The sequence below is a fragment of the Plasmopara halstedii genome (assembly GCF_900000015.1).
Source record: "Plasmopara halstedii genome assembly, contig: Scaffold_323, whole genome shotgun sequence".
Classification (NCBI taxonomy): domain Eukaryota; phylum Oomycota; class Peronosporomycetes; order Peronosporales; family Peronosporaceae; genus Plasmopara; species Plasmopara halstedii.
In genome coordinates, this window is record NW_020187244.1 from 2,236,713 (window position 1) to 2,253,059 (window position 16,347).

A 16,347-nucleotide genomic window follows, 5' to 3' on the forward strand; every position below is an offset into this window, starting at 1 on the left:
CACATGATGACAAATAACTGCATTTGTCAAGAATTTAAATGTTAAGAATCGACAGACTGAATCTTTCAGTCTCCAAACTATCCAGGACATTCTTAAAACTGTAACTTTGACAGTCACTTACGGACTGTATCTACGTCTACTCAACGTATACCCACTCACTCTTCGACTCTCCGACACGCCGTCGGTCCATGACGGAGACTGTAGACTACCATGCGCTGTCAGAGCAGAATACAATCTTGGGGCATCGTGCTCAGCGGGTGCGTCGCTCGACTTCATTAGACCCATTCTCGACTATGAGTACATCTAACAAGATGACACCACAGCCTAGTGGTTCTACTGATGAAGCTATGATGGATCTATTAGATCTTGAAGATGATTCGGTGATTTCTTTACCTCGTGGCACCCCCAAACCACTTCCAACTGCTTTTTTAGGATCTGGTTACGGCCGCAATTCGTACTTCACATGGCGTTTGCGCATGAGCACGTTGTTAGTTGCAACGCTTGGTACAGCAGGCATTGTAACTTTCTGGACATCCAATGATATTGGACATGGAGGCGTTTTCGTACGCGATGTGGGCTATGCTCTGGCTTTCCATCGCACTAAAACTACTGCATGTATTGCAGGTACAGATTATTGTGGAGCATGTGATACAATTGTTGTGTATGCCATGCTCGTGTATCACGTAGCACCGCTGCTGGTTATTATTGGTCTTCCTGCATCTGGATTGCGAATATTTGAGCCATTTCAAAGACGTCGAGACCTTGATGGAGGTGGACGTCAAAAGATTCAACGCTCCGTCTTTTTCCAAGGTTGTGAACTCTTAAGTGTCGTCGTATTGGTCTTTAGTCTATTGGTGATCTTGTACTATGTCTATGCCCTATTTCAAGGCAATAACTTTTATTGTAAACAAGTTCGTGCGATTCTATACGTGACGTTTGCCGTGGGGACATTTTTCGCGAATTTTGTAGTACTGACGTACTTTGCACGATTTCGAGAACATCTAAGTATGCAGCTAGGAGCGTTTAAAGAAACGGATCAGACTGGTGGCATCCGGTCACGACTACAACGTCGACATAAATACAAGTCGGAGCGTGCACGTGTAATAAATGATTTGCGAAAACATTTGTATAAGGAAACTTCACTTGGAAATTTACACAAAATTGAGACGCTTCTTCAGTACGCCAAGGAGCGTCTTGGTACAGAGTTTGCGCATGAAATGTACAACGATGCCAAGTTAGTGTGTAAACTCTTTGGTCGCTCAAAAAAGAATCCCCTACATGTGGCTGCTTATTTAGGAAATACTCAAGCATTGCAGCTCTTTGTAGAGGCTGGATTTCGAATTGATAGTTATGATAAAGTATCTCGTGTTCGCTTTACGACAGGTGATCTCTTTTGGACATTTGCACAAATTTTTGTATCAAAACCTTATACCATTGAAGATGAAATGGCTGCATCGATATTTCGTACGACACTTGTGACACCACTACACTGTGCTGTAAGTACAGGACAGATTCAAGCTGTTCAATGGCTGATCGAACACAAAGCAAATGTAAATTTGAAATCCCGAGCTTCATACTGGTCAGATCGACTCCCACCTCTCTTTGTAGCGGATAATCCAGACATAGTGACATTATTACTTGAAGCAGGTGCCAATCATCTTGAAGTGCCTGATCCAGGTCATATGAACACCCTTACAGTATTACAAATGGCCTATATGCGTGGTAACTTTCCCGTGGCTCACGAATTGGAGCAATGGGGTGCAGATGTTGCACTCACGCCTTTACACGAAGCAGCAGCTAAAGATAATACCACACTTATCAAAAAACTTTTAAAAACCGGAGCAGATCCGAATTGCGTGGGAGAATATGGATACACTGGCATGCACCGTCGTACACCATTACATTGGGCCGCGATCACTGGTGCCACGAATGCTGTTAGTATGTTACTTGAAGCTGGCGCGGATCCGGATTTTCAGGATATCTTTGGTCGATCTCCTTTACATTGGGCTGCACGAGTGAACAAACCAAAAGTTGTTGAACTGTTATTATCTAAAGGTGCCGATGTAAAGCTGCGCGATTATCGTGCCCATACTCCATTGTTATGTGCTGCTTCGTGTAAAAATGTAACAGCTGGACTGTTTGATTGTTTGGTCGAACATGGTGCAGATATTGATGATCGGTTGCCCAATGGAGATACTGCACTTCATATTGCTATGAAGTGTGAGCAGAAGGGTACAGCATTAGCTCTTTTGGACTCAGGAGCTGATGTCATGGAGACAAATCGAGATGGTTATCGTCCTGTTGACTGCACGACGTCCACCCAACTTCAATTTGAAATTAAACAAGCAGCTGGAGACCGTGATGTGATGATCAGTTATACGCATTCACACAGTATGTTTGCCTTGAAAATTCGTGATCATTTAGAACGTGCGAATATTACGTCGTGGCTCGATCTTATGGATCCTACTGGCATTGGAGGTGGATCAGTCTGGCGCGAAGAGATTGCACGTGGCATTAAGAATGCTGAAGTGGTGGTTTGTCTATATACTGAAGATTATCCGGTTTCCGAATGGTGTTTGAAGGAATTAGCTCTAGCGAAACAACTTGGCAAACCAATTATCGCAGTGTCAACTGAGAATGCTAAAGTGACAGATGAGATGCAAGTGTACATTTATACGCGTCAAATCATTCCGTTTGAATCAGCAATTACAAAAATTGACAACTCGAACAAGCGAAAAATAGTGTACGACTACGATGAAACGTTATTTGCTGGTCAATTTCGTTTGTTACTGGATGGTGTGCGTGATGAGATTGAAAAACAACGGGAAGCCAAATTTCATGGAGAAAATCGGCGTCATTTAGCTAACGGAACGAGTGTAACAGGATTCGCTGATAATATATCGGATTGGAATGCTGCGACTTTAGATAATATTCAATTTGCTTTTGTATCACATGGAGATCATCATCATAGTTTTGTCAAACGATTACATGATCGATTGAACGATAATCAAGTTCGGTGTTTACTAGATGGCACACAAACGTACGCAGATATGACCGAGCGGATCCATGCTGCAAAAGAGGCGATATTGAAGTGTGACGTGTTTATTGTCATTCTTTCACGAAAAACTGTTAATAGTGAGCTTGTAAAAGACCAGCTAGCGTTTGCTGAAGATAAAGGGAAACCAATATTACCCGTCATGTTGAATGATATGGAGATTCCATTGGATAAACACTATACACTCTCAAGACTTGAGCTCTTACATTTCACGCCGGAATTGGGCTTCAATTCGAGTTTTATGCAGCTGTTTAATCGCGTTCGGGACAGTATGACACCTTCAAACGCATCATTTATTAAACCACGAACTTCAGCCCGTACAAACTTTCGTGCTGTTGCCCGAATGACGGCAATGGGACATGGACGCCAAAATACAAATTTGGCTGTCACAAATGCTGCTCGTGCTTTTTTGGGACGTCCTCGACTATCAGAAGCTTCGGTGACTCTCGTTTGATGAATCAAGTACTTTAAATTACTGCTAGATCTTCTAGCAATATAACTTAAAATCCAGTGTCCTTTACTAGAAACACAATTTGAATCCCCGTTCCCCGTTGTATTGTCTTGCTAGCTCCAGTCAGCATCATTGAGATGATATATGTCAGTCTATTGCTAGTCCAATTTACATAAGATCTGGCATGACTACTCACCTAATTTGATCCGATCTTCATCACGCTCCCTTGCTGAGATGTTCCATAGTAAGTGGTAATCTACACTAAAGATCAAAGATAAGACAAATTAACAGTGAGCGGCCTGCGAAACAAACACCAGCAGTACGTCACGAAATTTGGTTCAGTAGTTTTTACAAAAACTAATTTGAACACTTGACAGCTATTGCATAAAGCGAGTTGGCTGTGTAAAGTGTTTAAAGTGGTCGATAACTGTGATGGTGCCTTCAAGTGTTAAGAGTTGGCGAGCTTCAGTCTGAGGTAAGGAGAATCTATACGCACATATTCGTGCACATTCGATCAGTTCACTTCTGCATACATCAGTTTTGAGGAATGATCTATTAAAGGTGTAACCTCCTTTAAAATTTTCATGTAATAATGTACGAAAAAGATTCTGCTACTCGAAAGTGACAGACACATTGGCTTAATGGCTCCTCTGATATCTAATTGATCACAACGACAAGTATATGTGCATGTAACGCGGTCTTAATCTGCATCGAATCGACGATGTTCAAGAGTGATGTTAGTATAAATGTGTCGAAAAGTCTCAAATGATAAGTTGAGCCCTTCAAGCTTTCTCAATATCAATTACATCTGCAAAGCACAGCAACTAGTACCTGAAAACACGCAGCGAACTTTCATTTGACGTTTTGAAAATCATTTGAAGTCGTACGTTCATTGAATAGATAGATGCGAGCTTTATTTTCATGAGCGTCAATCATTTTGTACAAAGGCTCTAAGAAGACGACCAGTCTCGGTGAAGGCCTTGAAATATGAACAATATTCTGGTAAATCAGCATACCTCCTACTTAAAGTGATCTTAAACATTCGAACACCTTTCATTTTGATTCAGATGACTCACGCAAATACCGCGCAAAGTGACGATAAATGTCCTCGCCCGTGCTCCACGGAACAACTGCCGCCTTGACCATAGTCGGATATTGATCGATCCGGTCTATTAATCCAAATGAATGTCCATTTGCTTCATTCTCTCGTGCAAACACAACATCATTTCTACAATACATTCAAATAAGTATTTCAATCTTTACAATACTCAAGTACGACACGTACTTTGTTAAACGTGTTGCAGCACAAAAGTCGCCCGATCCATCACCGACATACAACACCGTCGTATATGGATAACTTTTACGCATATTATCGATGATTTGACCTTTGCACATGTTTGATGGACACCATTTACATCCATGAGGTTGAAGGCTTTTGGCATAGTACGGACGCACATGAAGACGCGTACGTCCATTAGTCATCAATTCGAATGACGCAGGATTTGTGACAATCTCGCTTACACTTTGCTCTAGATGATGATGAGTTAGCATGCTCTCAATATAAACCGAATTTGCATCGCTGACAATCTTAACATGAGCATGATAATGCTCTGCAGCGAGACGAAGCGCGTCAAGCATTTGTGATTGGATTGGGACACGACTTACTGTCGCTCGAATCATATCGGGGGAGATCTCTGGCTTATCTATTGCTAATTGTCTCAGCATATCGTCCATAATCTGAGTCCACGATTGTTCTATCTTGCGTCGATCGTGCAATGTGGCAAGAAGATCGGGGTGGAGTTTTTGAAAGATATAAGTGTCTGAATTTTCGTTGATCAAAGACCAGTCATAGTCGAAAATAACTAATACTTTGCTTGAGGTACGAGGATTGAGTTGAATTTGTTCATATGGACGCTGGCAAAACTGTATCAAGTAGCGGTAGATATCGTTCCCAGTGCTCCAAGATACAACATTGGCGTGGAGAACGCCAGGATTCTCGTCTATTCGTCGTTGCAATCCATAAGGCTCTCCAACAAGACGGGAGCGTGCAAGTACAATATCGTTTCTATAAATTGGATTAACTGAGTTCATCATGCTAGCAGAAAGAAATCATGAACGTACTCAAATAAGCGAGATGCGGGGCAAAAGTCTCCAGTGCCATCCCCAACGTAAACAATGCGAGAATATGATTTCTGGCGTCGAATTTCGTCTACGATGCTGCCTTTGCACATATTTGCTGGACACCATGAGCATTCGTGAGGCTGTAAATGATCGGAATGGTACGGACGAATGCGAAGTCTTGAGCTTGTATTATCCCTGTTTTCGAGCTCAAATGGGTTGGCAAAAACTTCAATCACATGCTTTTGAAGCTCTTGAAATGCCAGAAAACTGTTGATATAAAAGGTGTTTCCATCACTGATAATCTTCACGTCTGCATGAAATCTCTCAACTACCATACGAATTGCAGCCATCATTTGTGCTTGAACAGGAATTGCTGCAATTGTATCACGAATAAGCTCTAGCGTGACATGTGGCTTCTCGTTCATTAGAATTTGAAGCATTTCGTCGACTACTTTAGGCCAAATGGGCTTTTGAGCATATCGTTCGGCAATTGATTGGCACAATTCAGGATGAAGTTCTTTAAAAAGAAACACATCTGAGTTTGTGTCTACTAATGAATCGTTAAAATCGAAAAGAATAAGCAAGTTGTCGGTATCACGACGTAGGATTGAAGAGGATACAGTGTTGATGATTGCACGACGTGCTGGATCATGGTGATCAAACATTTTGTAGAATTTGAGTGCTTTAATGTTTATACCGGTCACTAATATAACTCAACTCTATATATATATTACAATGAAGTTAATTACATCCAATCACTCCACCAATATTTTTGAGTTTTGACAAATTACGTACGTATTAACTCGTTTGTAGGTGGTAAGCAAGAATTGGGCAGTAGAATTTGGAGGCAAAAGCTCCAGATCTTGTTCACGTTTGTACTTTACTAGGCTAGGACGGCATTGATCTGTTTAATGCAGTGTTGTGACAAGGTTGGGGAATGTAGAGTCTCCGATCGTGCTGAAATGAATCTTTTCGTTTGGGGCCTCGTCGAATCTGATTGAATTAGTTCAGTGTGGTATGACTATCGACAGATAGATAACCATCTACGGCATGCTGCAGCAATCACAGCGCAACAAAAAATGAACGAATTATTTGCTGTATTCAAGTGATTGAAGGTTGAGTTATCAATTGGATTAACGAAGTCCTGCTTTTGCTCCATGACATGCGACGTGGCAGTACACGGACGGTTGTAGATCAAGCTCAATTGATACCTAAGGCTGAGAGTAATTTTGTGATATTTGTGATATAATCCATATAATTTTTATTATGGACGTCGACTAGCGCGAGGTTGGCACTGAACGCAAGTGGCAGCAAGCAGAAAACTCGAAGAGGATAGAAGGCCATAATTACATTCTTGTCGCTTTATTAGTTGTTTCGGTAAATGGAGATTCCAATTTATTTGGAAGTATCGTCAGTCAATATCAATGGAGACCATGTAACCCGAACCTTAAGGCAAGGTAATAAGGAGGGGATAGATGAGGAGGAGTAGGCAATGAAGAGAAATTCCAAAATTCGTCAGAAGTGAATTTTTTGTAAGTGAGCAGTGCGAAGAAGAAAAGATGTATGTGTGTGATGAAGATGAACTACGAGTGTACCTCGTCAAGAAGGGCGATATTTGGCTGGATAGAAATGGCGACAATTCAAAGGCTTTGCGTAAGTGGATCCGCTGTTGTGAAATAATCAAACATACGTCTTCGGAGATAGAGTAAATCCCGATTTATTGAAGATTTCCCCGACATCCAGCAATTTCGTGATGCTTTAAGCCAACATACTATCGCGAAGACGGCATCGGTATCAACCAAAACGAATTTAGACAAGATTCGACTGACGGTTGTAAGAGAGCGCTATTCACAACATTCCTCAAAACACAACACGCACGCTCGTGCGACGAGTAATTGTGGTATCTAAAGGGTTAGCCCTGGCTGAACGAAAATTTACTGAAGCTGAATGCGGTAAATGTGAAGCATTGACAAAAGCAAACATGGTGACGGTTTTTTTTGCGCGATGGTTGCGTAAAGATAATGAGATATCGAGGCCTTGAACAACGCAATCCAAGCTTTAGCTTTCTGCACCCAGAAAAATTACGTGTGGTTTTTGAGTCCGCGAACGTCAGACAAAAAGAGCTGAACGTCTGTGTTAGTGAGCTTCAGAGCAGTCAGAATTAATCTTGAACCCTCCACCTTCGAGCCCAGACATCGCACAGATTCTAAGCGAACGTTTTCACTGGTACAATGTATTTCATTTTTTCGATATAATTATTGCCTTTTTTGTATGAAACTCCTAGTCTTATAAGGGCTAGTAATGCATGATCTATACATACTGAATCCTTAATTTTACGATCATTAACATCGCGTTCACAATCTTTTTGCGAGACGAAAGCCACCATCACTACTCTTCCAAATACCGAGTGTATAACACAATGGAATGAGAATGATCTCTCGCAGCATCGTGATTGTCGCTGAGACCACACCAAGTTTGGAACCTGGCACCTCTGTCCACTGTACCGCGACCTCCTGTACACAATTTCAGAAACATCTTATCTTTATGACAAAATCCATGAATCTTACCTTAATTGTCATGTTTTTGCTAGCAGCAAGATAGAGAAGTTCGACATCAAATGCCCATCGCTCAATATGCATGGGTGCAAATAGTATTCGTGCTGCTGTACGATCAAAGAGTTTAAACCCACACTGCGTATCTCGTACATTTTTGATGCAAAAAGTAGATACAATCAAATGGAAGCCATGCATCAGCAGGTTTCGGAGCGGGTTTCGCTTAGCGATCGCTTGCTCTTCAAGATGAGCACGACTCCCGCATACGACTACACCCTTCGAGCTTGCAACTTCGTCCATCGCCTTAGCCAATTTGTCATAATCTCGAATCTCCGTAGCATTGTCTGCGTCTATAAACAGTATCCGTTCACCTCTCGATCGCATGACGCCTTTGCGAATTGCTCCACCTTTTCCATGATTGTGTTGCAACTTTAAGAGGCGAACACGTTCCACTGAGTACTTTTGCACCTCATCCATAACTACTTCTACTGTTTTGTCCGTACTGCAATCATCCACAATGATAATTTCGTACGTGAATAGAGGATCCTTTTGTTTCTTTTCGTCCAAGAATACAATCGTATCCTTGATGGTGACCAGAATGCGCTGCTCTTCATTGTACGCAGGTATCACCACAGTCAACGCCACTTCAGCTCTTTCGTCTCCTAACGACGCAAATGATAATCTGTACGCACACAAAAACGCAAATCAATATCGTTGTACACACATATTTTCGTACAATAGTTGAGCGCACTTCTGATTGTTGGCATTCGGGTCTTGGTACGTTGCTTCTTGTGGTGGGTCCATTTCCAAAGCGAGCCGCTTGGCCTGGACGATAGGCACACAAATCCAATGAATAAACAGTGCAGAAAATACTGCTACAGCCCCAGATACGAGCGCTGTATCAAGCGCGACAAAGGTCAAGACCATGACAATGAAATGTGATGACACGTAGGCGAGTTTTAAATAATAGACCAAATTGTGATTTAGTCCCACATTTAGTCAAAATAGTGCACTTGGTTATACAAGTGAGGACGCATTGTCAACGTGAGATGTCATTGGTTTGGCTACACTAAGATGTACCCACTTATTGCTGTCGCCCTTCGTAATGAAGACACCCCAATTTTGGAGCACACCACGGTCGAATGGAGAGCGTTTGTCGGGAAGATTTTGTAAGTAAGTGATGGATAAGCGGCGAGAGAATTCCCATGAGGTCTATTGGCAAAGAGTTTCATGCTGTTACTTCAACGTGTGATTATATTTTGTAAAACACGCACCTGGTTTGTTGAGATGAGATAAACTTGGAAGCTTAAGAGCGGAATGACGATGAGTAGTACACACATAAGGAAGAACCACAAGATAATAAACAGTGTGTTTGTCTTGAACCAGTCATTCACATTATTTTCCTCTGTAAACGCTTGTGATGTCACTTGAATCATCACAATTGCTTCGACAATCTGAAGAAACAAATACAGCAAGAAAATGCGACGATTGTTCTCACCCACACAAGTTCCCACGCAGTCACAACTATAAATGTTCAACCCACTCACATGTCACGCTTCTAATAATTCAGTCACTGATTATTTACGTACTGGTGATCATACTGTCTCGTACATCGAGCGCAGTCCTTACTGGACACAAGCAATAACATCAACGTCGAGTTTAGTCACATAATAAAAACAATGTCAATTGTTATCCTACCAATGTTTCGTTCTCAATGGCTGAAACACATGACATTCGTTGCAAAAGTGCAAGTCCACGCTATTCCTCGTATGTTCATTTTCCTGTTCGTCACCTAATAATTCCGTGTCGTCTCTATCTTCTGTGACTACGTGTGGTGACTTGCTACCTTCAGTTGGTATTGTAGCGTGCACAGGTGCTAGCATTAGCCTCTTATTGAGATGTCCTGGTGACGAGAATTGCAGTATCCCGTAGCATATAATAGTCGCTCCTGCCGCAATTATATACGCTACGAAACGAGGGGTAGACAGCACTTGCGGACTCAATTCGCCCTTGACACCCAGTAACACGTAGCCGTAAACATGTACGCCTAGCCACCAAATCCTGGCGTACCACTTACGCAAGGTTGCAGCACGCACAGGGTTTTCGATATTCCTATTCCGCGCCATAGTGTGCGAAAAGTTTACTTGAAGAGGTTTTTAAAGCAAGTCTATATTATTGATACTAGCATGTTGCAAAACAAAGGTTGACGTTGCTTAAATCTATGAGCTTACATCATCCCCACCATTTCAGCTACTCGTTCTATATCAACGTCCACGCCATGTCTACATACCCGATAGAGAATTACTAACAAAAATAGTGTAGCCATGTCGACAAAACGTACCCTTTCAAGTTCGAATCTTCAGCTGATGACATTGCTGGTGGTGGTGCTACGTGTTCTGGCATGGCCATTGTAGCCTCCTTCGATGCATTGAAAGATGCTTCGGCAGACGAGAGTATCAGTGGCGCTCCAATTGGAGCAAGAGGTGTAGTCGACGGTACAGCAGGAAGAGATTGAGACGATGCTGACTCTAGTGGTGCAGCTTTGGTAGATAATTTGCCGGACGTACTGGTCTGCATCGCCTTTATAGCATCTTTCTGAGAAGTGCTGAATGTAAACGACTGCATACTGCCAGTGACAGATGATGTACTGTCGGTATATTGAACAAAGCCAGAGTCACGAGCCACTGGGTTCACGCAAGGGCCTAACTTCGTAGCCGCATCAGGAATATGCGATTCAATGTCTATAATCCATGGCGCTGTCTCCTCTTCTCGATCTGCAACAACGTAGTATCACATGAAAATCTATTTGAATATAAAATCACATGAGAACTTACTCAGAATACGCCAATTGTCGCCTGACTTGTCTGGGTCATTAAAGTCGTAGACTTGAGACCAATGATTGTTTGTTGGTTCTAGTCTTGCATCTGCGAAGTTCTGGCACAGATATTGAAAGGGTAATTTAAACATGACTGCAACATTTTGTCAAATACCCGTTCGATTCCGCAGTACGCCCCGTTAAAGGGAGCAAATGTCATTTCCTGGGATGTCTCGATGATTGGATCGGTTAAGGAATAAAGATAGATTGAGCAGTCCGAGCAGTCTCGCGTACGAAGCTGCTTACTAGTTGCAACACAATGATAATAGCGTTAAATAGTAATTTCAATACATATACAGAACTTGAAGTCATACCACGCGATTGTGAATACACAGTTGGTGCAATTACGAACGAAAACGGACTCTGAGCTGGGACCTACTCGCATTATCTGTAGTAATGCACAAGATCATCTAAACAATCAATTTAATCGACATTTTACCGACAAATACACGGCAATTTGACAAGTGATCGATTTGGACTTGATTAATATGGTCCAGCAGCATAACTTGGCATCCTTCCAAGTCCGAGACATCAAAAGCTTGCCTGTGTTTCCACCTTTAGTAATTCATCGGTATGTATTTTAATAAAATTCACAATATACCCATCAATCTGTCCCGGAAGCTTCATCAATGTTTCATTTACTTTGTTCCGGAACGTATACGTAAGCTCAAACTCATAGAGTCGCCAAGCCGCTCGATCTTCAAACTTCTTGCCATCCGATGCCGTAAAAATCATCTTTTGACTAAACGTCTGTTCAAGCCAAAGATATGTGGTCCACAACACCATAGTAACTCACATTTTCTGACGTGGCATAAAAAACGTCGCCAATGCGGCCTCTCATTCTCCTCTGCTTTTGCTTGTATGCATCAACTGTAAATAGCGGGACTGATACCTCTTCAAGCTTATCGGAAGGTAGTAGTTTAGATGGTGCTGCGAGAATTTCAGAGGTAGCAGCTTCCGATTCCGTCTGTTTGTCCGAAGATTCGTGCCCCTCATCGCTTTCCTCGTCGACAATATCGACTCCAACTCCCCCACACAACGGACACATTGTGTTTGTTTCTATCGCTATTAAAGGTCATGCGCAACCACTCCTTCGTACGGCTAGTGAGATGAAAGATCGAGGATACCGCGTATCCTTTGCCACCCACGACTCAGGAGAGGAGTGGGTGCGAGCTTACGGCTTACCGTTTCTATCAGCAGGCGAGTTTCCGATCACAGCCAAGGAATTACGTCAAAAGTTACAAGCCATGACTCGAGATGCCTCAAATTTTCGAGGAATTTTGACCATGTTTAATGACATTTACGTTCGAGCTGCAAGGCCCATGTTTGATGCATTGTTATCTCAATTAGATGACACGGAGGTTAATCCTAACACACCGGATTTATTAGTAATTGATATTGCGTCCGTAGGCGCACAGTATCTCGCGCATAAGTTGGAAATTCCGTACATTTTGAATTCACCGTCGCTGTTGTTTGATCTGGGCGGAGCACCAAGTTATGTGCCTGCTTGGGGCACAGGATTTCATGAAAGCATGTCGCTCTGGAATCGATGTATGAATATTTTATTTCCAAGATTGCTATCGGTGGCATTAACACCACCATTTATGGAACTAAACAAGATGCGATATGAACTGGACCTACCACCGTTTCGGTCTCAACATGATTTGTTTAAAGGAGCTCGTATCATTTTGAACACGGCGTTTGGCCTTGAACATCCACAACCTCTTTCACCGCTCGTGGATGCAGTAGGACCAATTATGCCGGTACAAGGTGGAAGTGCGAGCAAGTTGGAGCGTCAGCCACTACCAGAAGCGTTAATGGATTGGCTAAATGATCCAATAATAATCACTTCATCGCTAAAGCAAACTGCAGCTCGAGTTCATTCCACAGAGAATGAAGCCGAGACGGGGGCTGGCAGTGTTGTGTATGTTAATTTCGGAACAACTGCGTATCTTGACGAATGGCAGGCAAAAGCCCTTATTGAAGGATTGCTTTCGGATGTTGAAGACCAACCAGTCAAGGTCTTATGGATTCTTCCAGCCGATCAACATAGTACTTTACCGTCGAGTGTCCCGCCTTCTTTTTTGATCAAAACACCAAATTTTTCGCTGTCAAATTTGGAAGTTCTTAATCACCCAGCTGTTAGTCTAGTCATTTCCCATTGTGGCATGGTCTCAGCACAAGAAGCGCTTGTGATGGGCAAACCGCTATTATGTATCCCCTTTTTAGTCGACCAACCAGACGTTGCGGCACGTGTTGCAGATTCCGGTGCCGGTATTCTGTTGGACAAGAATTTGTTGTCAGCTTCGTATATCCATGCAGCAGTTGCCGAATTGCGTACTAATGTAACGTACACACTAGCAGCCAAAAAAATTGGTGCCATATTGGAACGAGCAGGAGGAACCACACGTGCAGTTGAGATCATTGATGCAGCCTTACGATTGGGATTTGATCATCTGGCGACACTAAACACGATTGCTCCATGGCACAAGACTGCATTGTTAGATGTCTGGGCAGTCTACGCGGCACTTATCTGCTTGTCGGCCGTGTGCGTGCGTATGCAGTGGCTAATGTTCTATCGCACGGTATCCAAAACCATTCGTCTTGTACGCAATTTCACTCTTGGGTTGATTCGTCGTGCTACGTCAATGATGGAATCATATGACGAAGTTCCTGAAGACAAAGATGAGTAGCTTTGATGAATGTGTTACGAAATAGATTGGATGCCATCTTGTCTACACGGTATGCAATCTAATACAATTACATTGCCACAAATTCCCTGTCCATATATTCATTTGATCCGTCCAGAAAAGATGAAGTGCCATTCCTGTTATCTAAAAGTCTTTCGTTGAAATGCTGATGATCTGCGGCATGACAACATTACTGTTTGAAAAAATGGAGTGGTGCTGCAGCTTTAATGTCTAGCATTCGTCTTTTCGTTTGCCCACAGGTTTAAGCCACGTCTGAAGTGATCCACATGCCTGTTTGTTACTTTTACAAAAGCTCAACTGCTGTGCACCCCATTCTTTTCGTTTAGAAGCACTAAAATGACTCGACGACTTCGTTGAAGGTGCTTGAATTTTACCATTTTTTCTGACCTCAAGCGCTCTTTTCTTCTCATCTAGCGCAAAGTACTCATCCAATCCCCAAACCAAGCGTTTCTTTACTTCAATCTCCTTGATCTTTTTGACATCTTTCGTCTCATGGGCATGAATGACAAAACTATTTAGATCCAAACTCGATTTTTTCTTTGTTCGATGACATCGATTTGAACTAAAATATTTACTCAGTATCTTCTGACTCTGCTTAACGTCATTTTTCAAACTTGACTCATTGCGCTTTCTTTTATACGACTTCAGCTTGTTGTAATCGTTGGCTTTATCACTTTGCTTAGCATTCTCCACTCGACTTTTTTTCCGTAGGTAACCAATATCGAAACCCTTTTTCATTTCATGTTTTCTTCGAACATTGCTTCCCCAATGAATTTCTTGATCTTCCATAGCAAAAGCACATGGTACATGTCTTTTATCTTGTTCAACCGTCGCTCTTTCTTCTACCAATTTGATTTGACTACTGCTCATCTGTATATTTTTTGCTGCATGCACTTTCAAGTAATTACTCATGATGTTCTTGCTGCCATTATCCACTTTCTCCATTGCAATATGCTGTCTTGTCGACTCAATAGCATCTTCAAGACTCTACATCCCACACAACCAAACATCATAAATGAAAACAGCATCAACAGATCCAAACAATCGCTTTACCTTTTTTAAACCAGCATTCAATCGAGCAGCACATGTTTCGCCTTTCACTTTTCCATCAACGAGTCGAAAAGTCCGCAATTTTCTCCATTTCGCATCTACAAATGACAAATTGTTGTCACTAAGTTCTTCTGTTCTTCAAAAACATAGCTTTTGTACCATCCGATGATATTTCAACGTCGTTCCGATCCCGTTTTCTCTTGAGCATTATCGTCAATGGTAACCTAATGCACCAACCCGTCAACGTTGTCAGTAAATGCAGCATTCTATTTCATCGTCTCATATTTCGTGACGCACATTTCTTGAGTATCAACACGGATAGGAAACTCGTCGTTAAGATGGTCGACATGTAGAACTTTCGACAGACGATGGCCACGTGGGTCTCCAGCTACAAAGGCCTATTGAGGCAGATTATAAGATATTGGAGGAAAGTAACTGGTAGTCATAATGCGCACCATAGAGAAGTACTCAATTGTATCGCCAGGAAACAACGTCTCGGTCCGAAGCTCCGATGCCGAGAGCCCTACCATAGTCGGAGTATGTACGTGACAAACCTTTCTTAAATACTTTAAAATTAAGTTTAATTTGAACAAATTCACAGACTATAGAAAGCGACATCAAATTCTTCGCGTTTTTTGTAATGTCCTGATTGAGTACTAAAGTGACCTGCTAAGATGACAACGTCCTCGATCATACTCCTTGTATGACCGTGCATGATCGATTACTTTGTGCAAATCGCCTCTTTTAAACATTTAGAACACAATGCAATGGCTTCCGCACAATCCTCCAATACTTGACTTACGTCTTGCAGAAAAGATTACGTTGAGAAATCATGGATAGTATGATCACTTACTGCATTTAAAGCTTCCTTGGATGGCCGATCAAAAAATTGAGCACACGAATTTTTCGCCAATTTGTATAACCTCAGCTCCGAAAACCAGCTCAAGGCAAACACAGCATTCAAGATTTTTATCAGCCGTCGCAAGCATGCTCTTGAGGATAGCGAAGTTGTTACTGCCATGATTACACGCGAAACAAGCATGTAATTGACTTCTGTACAACCAACAACATGTGCGTATTCCACTGTATCGTCTGGCATACATTATAAAGCGCTGCTGCTATTACTGAAAGATCCTCAGAAATTCAGACTTGGATGAAAGCGCTACTGAGATTCCAAGGAAATAAATTATACGCTGAGTCTGTTTAGAGGCCTGAATATTATTGACCTGCAACAGCTTGATGAGGTTGATAACTGCATCCAGATTGGTATTATGTATATATCATGAATGTGGCCTCCGGTGCAAGAGTTGACCGAACAAGGAGTATGAAGCTATGGATATCCTGTCACACGAGAATGAGCATCGTTCTCCCTCAGTCTAAGTGCTAGTGTCTGCATAGGAATTTTATTTTCTGTGAGCGGCGAAGAGTTACAAATCACAAGAACGATCAGTGCGAGATTGTGAATATTGAGAGCTTATGATCAGTTTTGTTGAGGATACAGCCTTCACGATGTAATGTGGCAGAGTTGCAAC

At 42.1% G+C, this 16,347-nt stretch overlaps 5 protein-coding genes across 5 annotated transcripts; 2 read left to right on the forward strand and 3 right to left on the reverse strand.

Moving 5' to 3' along the window:
- Nucleotides 1-188: 188 nt before the first annotated feature.
- Nucleotides 189-3,509, forward strand: PHALS_08936 (ankyrin-like protein; the record flags this gene model as incomplete). The annotated part of the gene is made up of 2 exons (XM_024724376.1): nt 189-257; nt 324-3,509. 2 exons carry the CDS (start codon nt 189-191, stop codon nt 3,507-3,509), a joined length of 3,255 nt encoding a protein of 1,084 aa, XP_024575259.1.
- A 779-nt stretch (nt 3,510-4,288) lies between these two features.
- On the reverse strand, nt 4,289-6,292 carry PHALS_08937 (pyridoxal phosphate; the record flags this gene model as incomplete). Its single annotated transcript, XM_024724377.1, has 8 exons — nt 4,289-4,314; nt 4,394-4,456; nt 4,523-4,528; nt 4,583-4,734; nt 4,792-4,863; nt 4,922-4,938; nt 5,028-5,571; nt 5,628-6,292. 8 exons carry the CDS (start codon nt 6,290-6,292, stop codon nt 4,289-4,291), a joined length of 1,545 nt encoding a protein of 514 aa, XP_024575260.1.
- Nucleotides 6,293-7,981: 1,689 nt separating this feature from the next.
- PHALS_08938 (dolichyl-phosphate beta) lies at nt 7,982-12,102 on the reverse strand (the record flags this gene model as incomplete). Its single annotated transcript, XM_024724378.1, has 15 exons — nt 7,982-8,140; nt 8,195-8,861; nt 8,931-9,004; nt 9,260-9,391; nt 9,454-9,703; nt 9,769-9,807; nt 9,878-10,291; nt 10,411-10,461; nt 10,521-10,953; nt 11,014-11,113; nt 11,170-11,299; nt 11,369-11,429; nt 11,494-11,597; nt 11,656-11,804; nt 11,851-12,102. 15 exons carry the CDS (start codon nt 12,100-12,102, stop codon nt 7,982-7,984), a joined length of 3,015 nt encoding a protein of 1,004 aa, XP_024575261.1.
- A 61-nt stretch (nt 12,103-12,163) lies between these two features.
- Nucleotides 12,164-13,747, forward strand: PHALS_08939 (hypothetical protein L915_20228; the record flags this gene model as incomplete). Its single annotated transcript, XM_024724379.1, has 1 exon — nt 12,164-13,747. The coding sequence occupies one exon, from the start codon at nt 12,164-12,166 to the stop codon at nt 13,745-13,747; it is 1,584 nt and encodes a 527-aa protein (XP_024575262.1).
- Nucleotides 13,748-13,975: 228 nt separating this feature from the next.
- Nucleotides 13,976-15,345, reverse strand: PHALS_08940 (uncharacterized protein; the record flags this gene model as incomplete). The annotated part of the gene is made up of 5 exons (XM_024724380.1): nt 13,976-14,752; nt 14,819-14,913; nt 14,975-15,039; nt 15,113-15,213; nt 15,271-15,345. The coding sequence occupies 5 exons, from the start codon at nt 15,343-15,345 to the stop codon at nt 13,976-13,978; spliced, it is 1,113 nt and encodes a 370-aa protein (XP_024575263.1).
- Nucleotides 15,346-16,347: the final 1,002 nt, after the last annotated feature.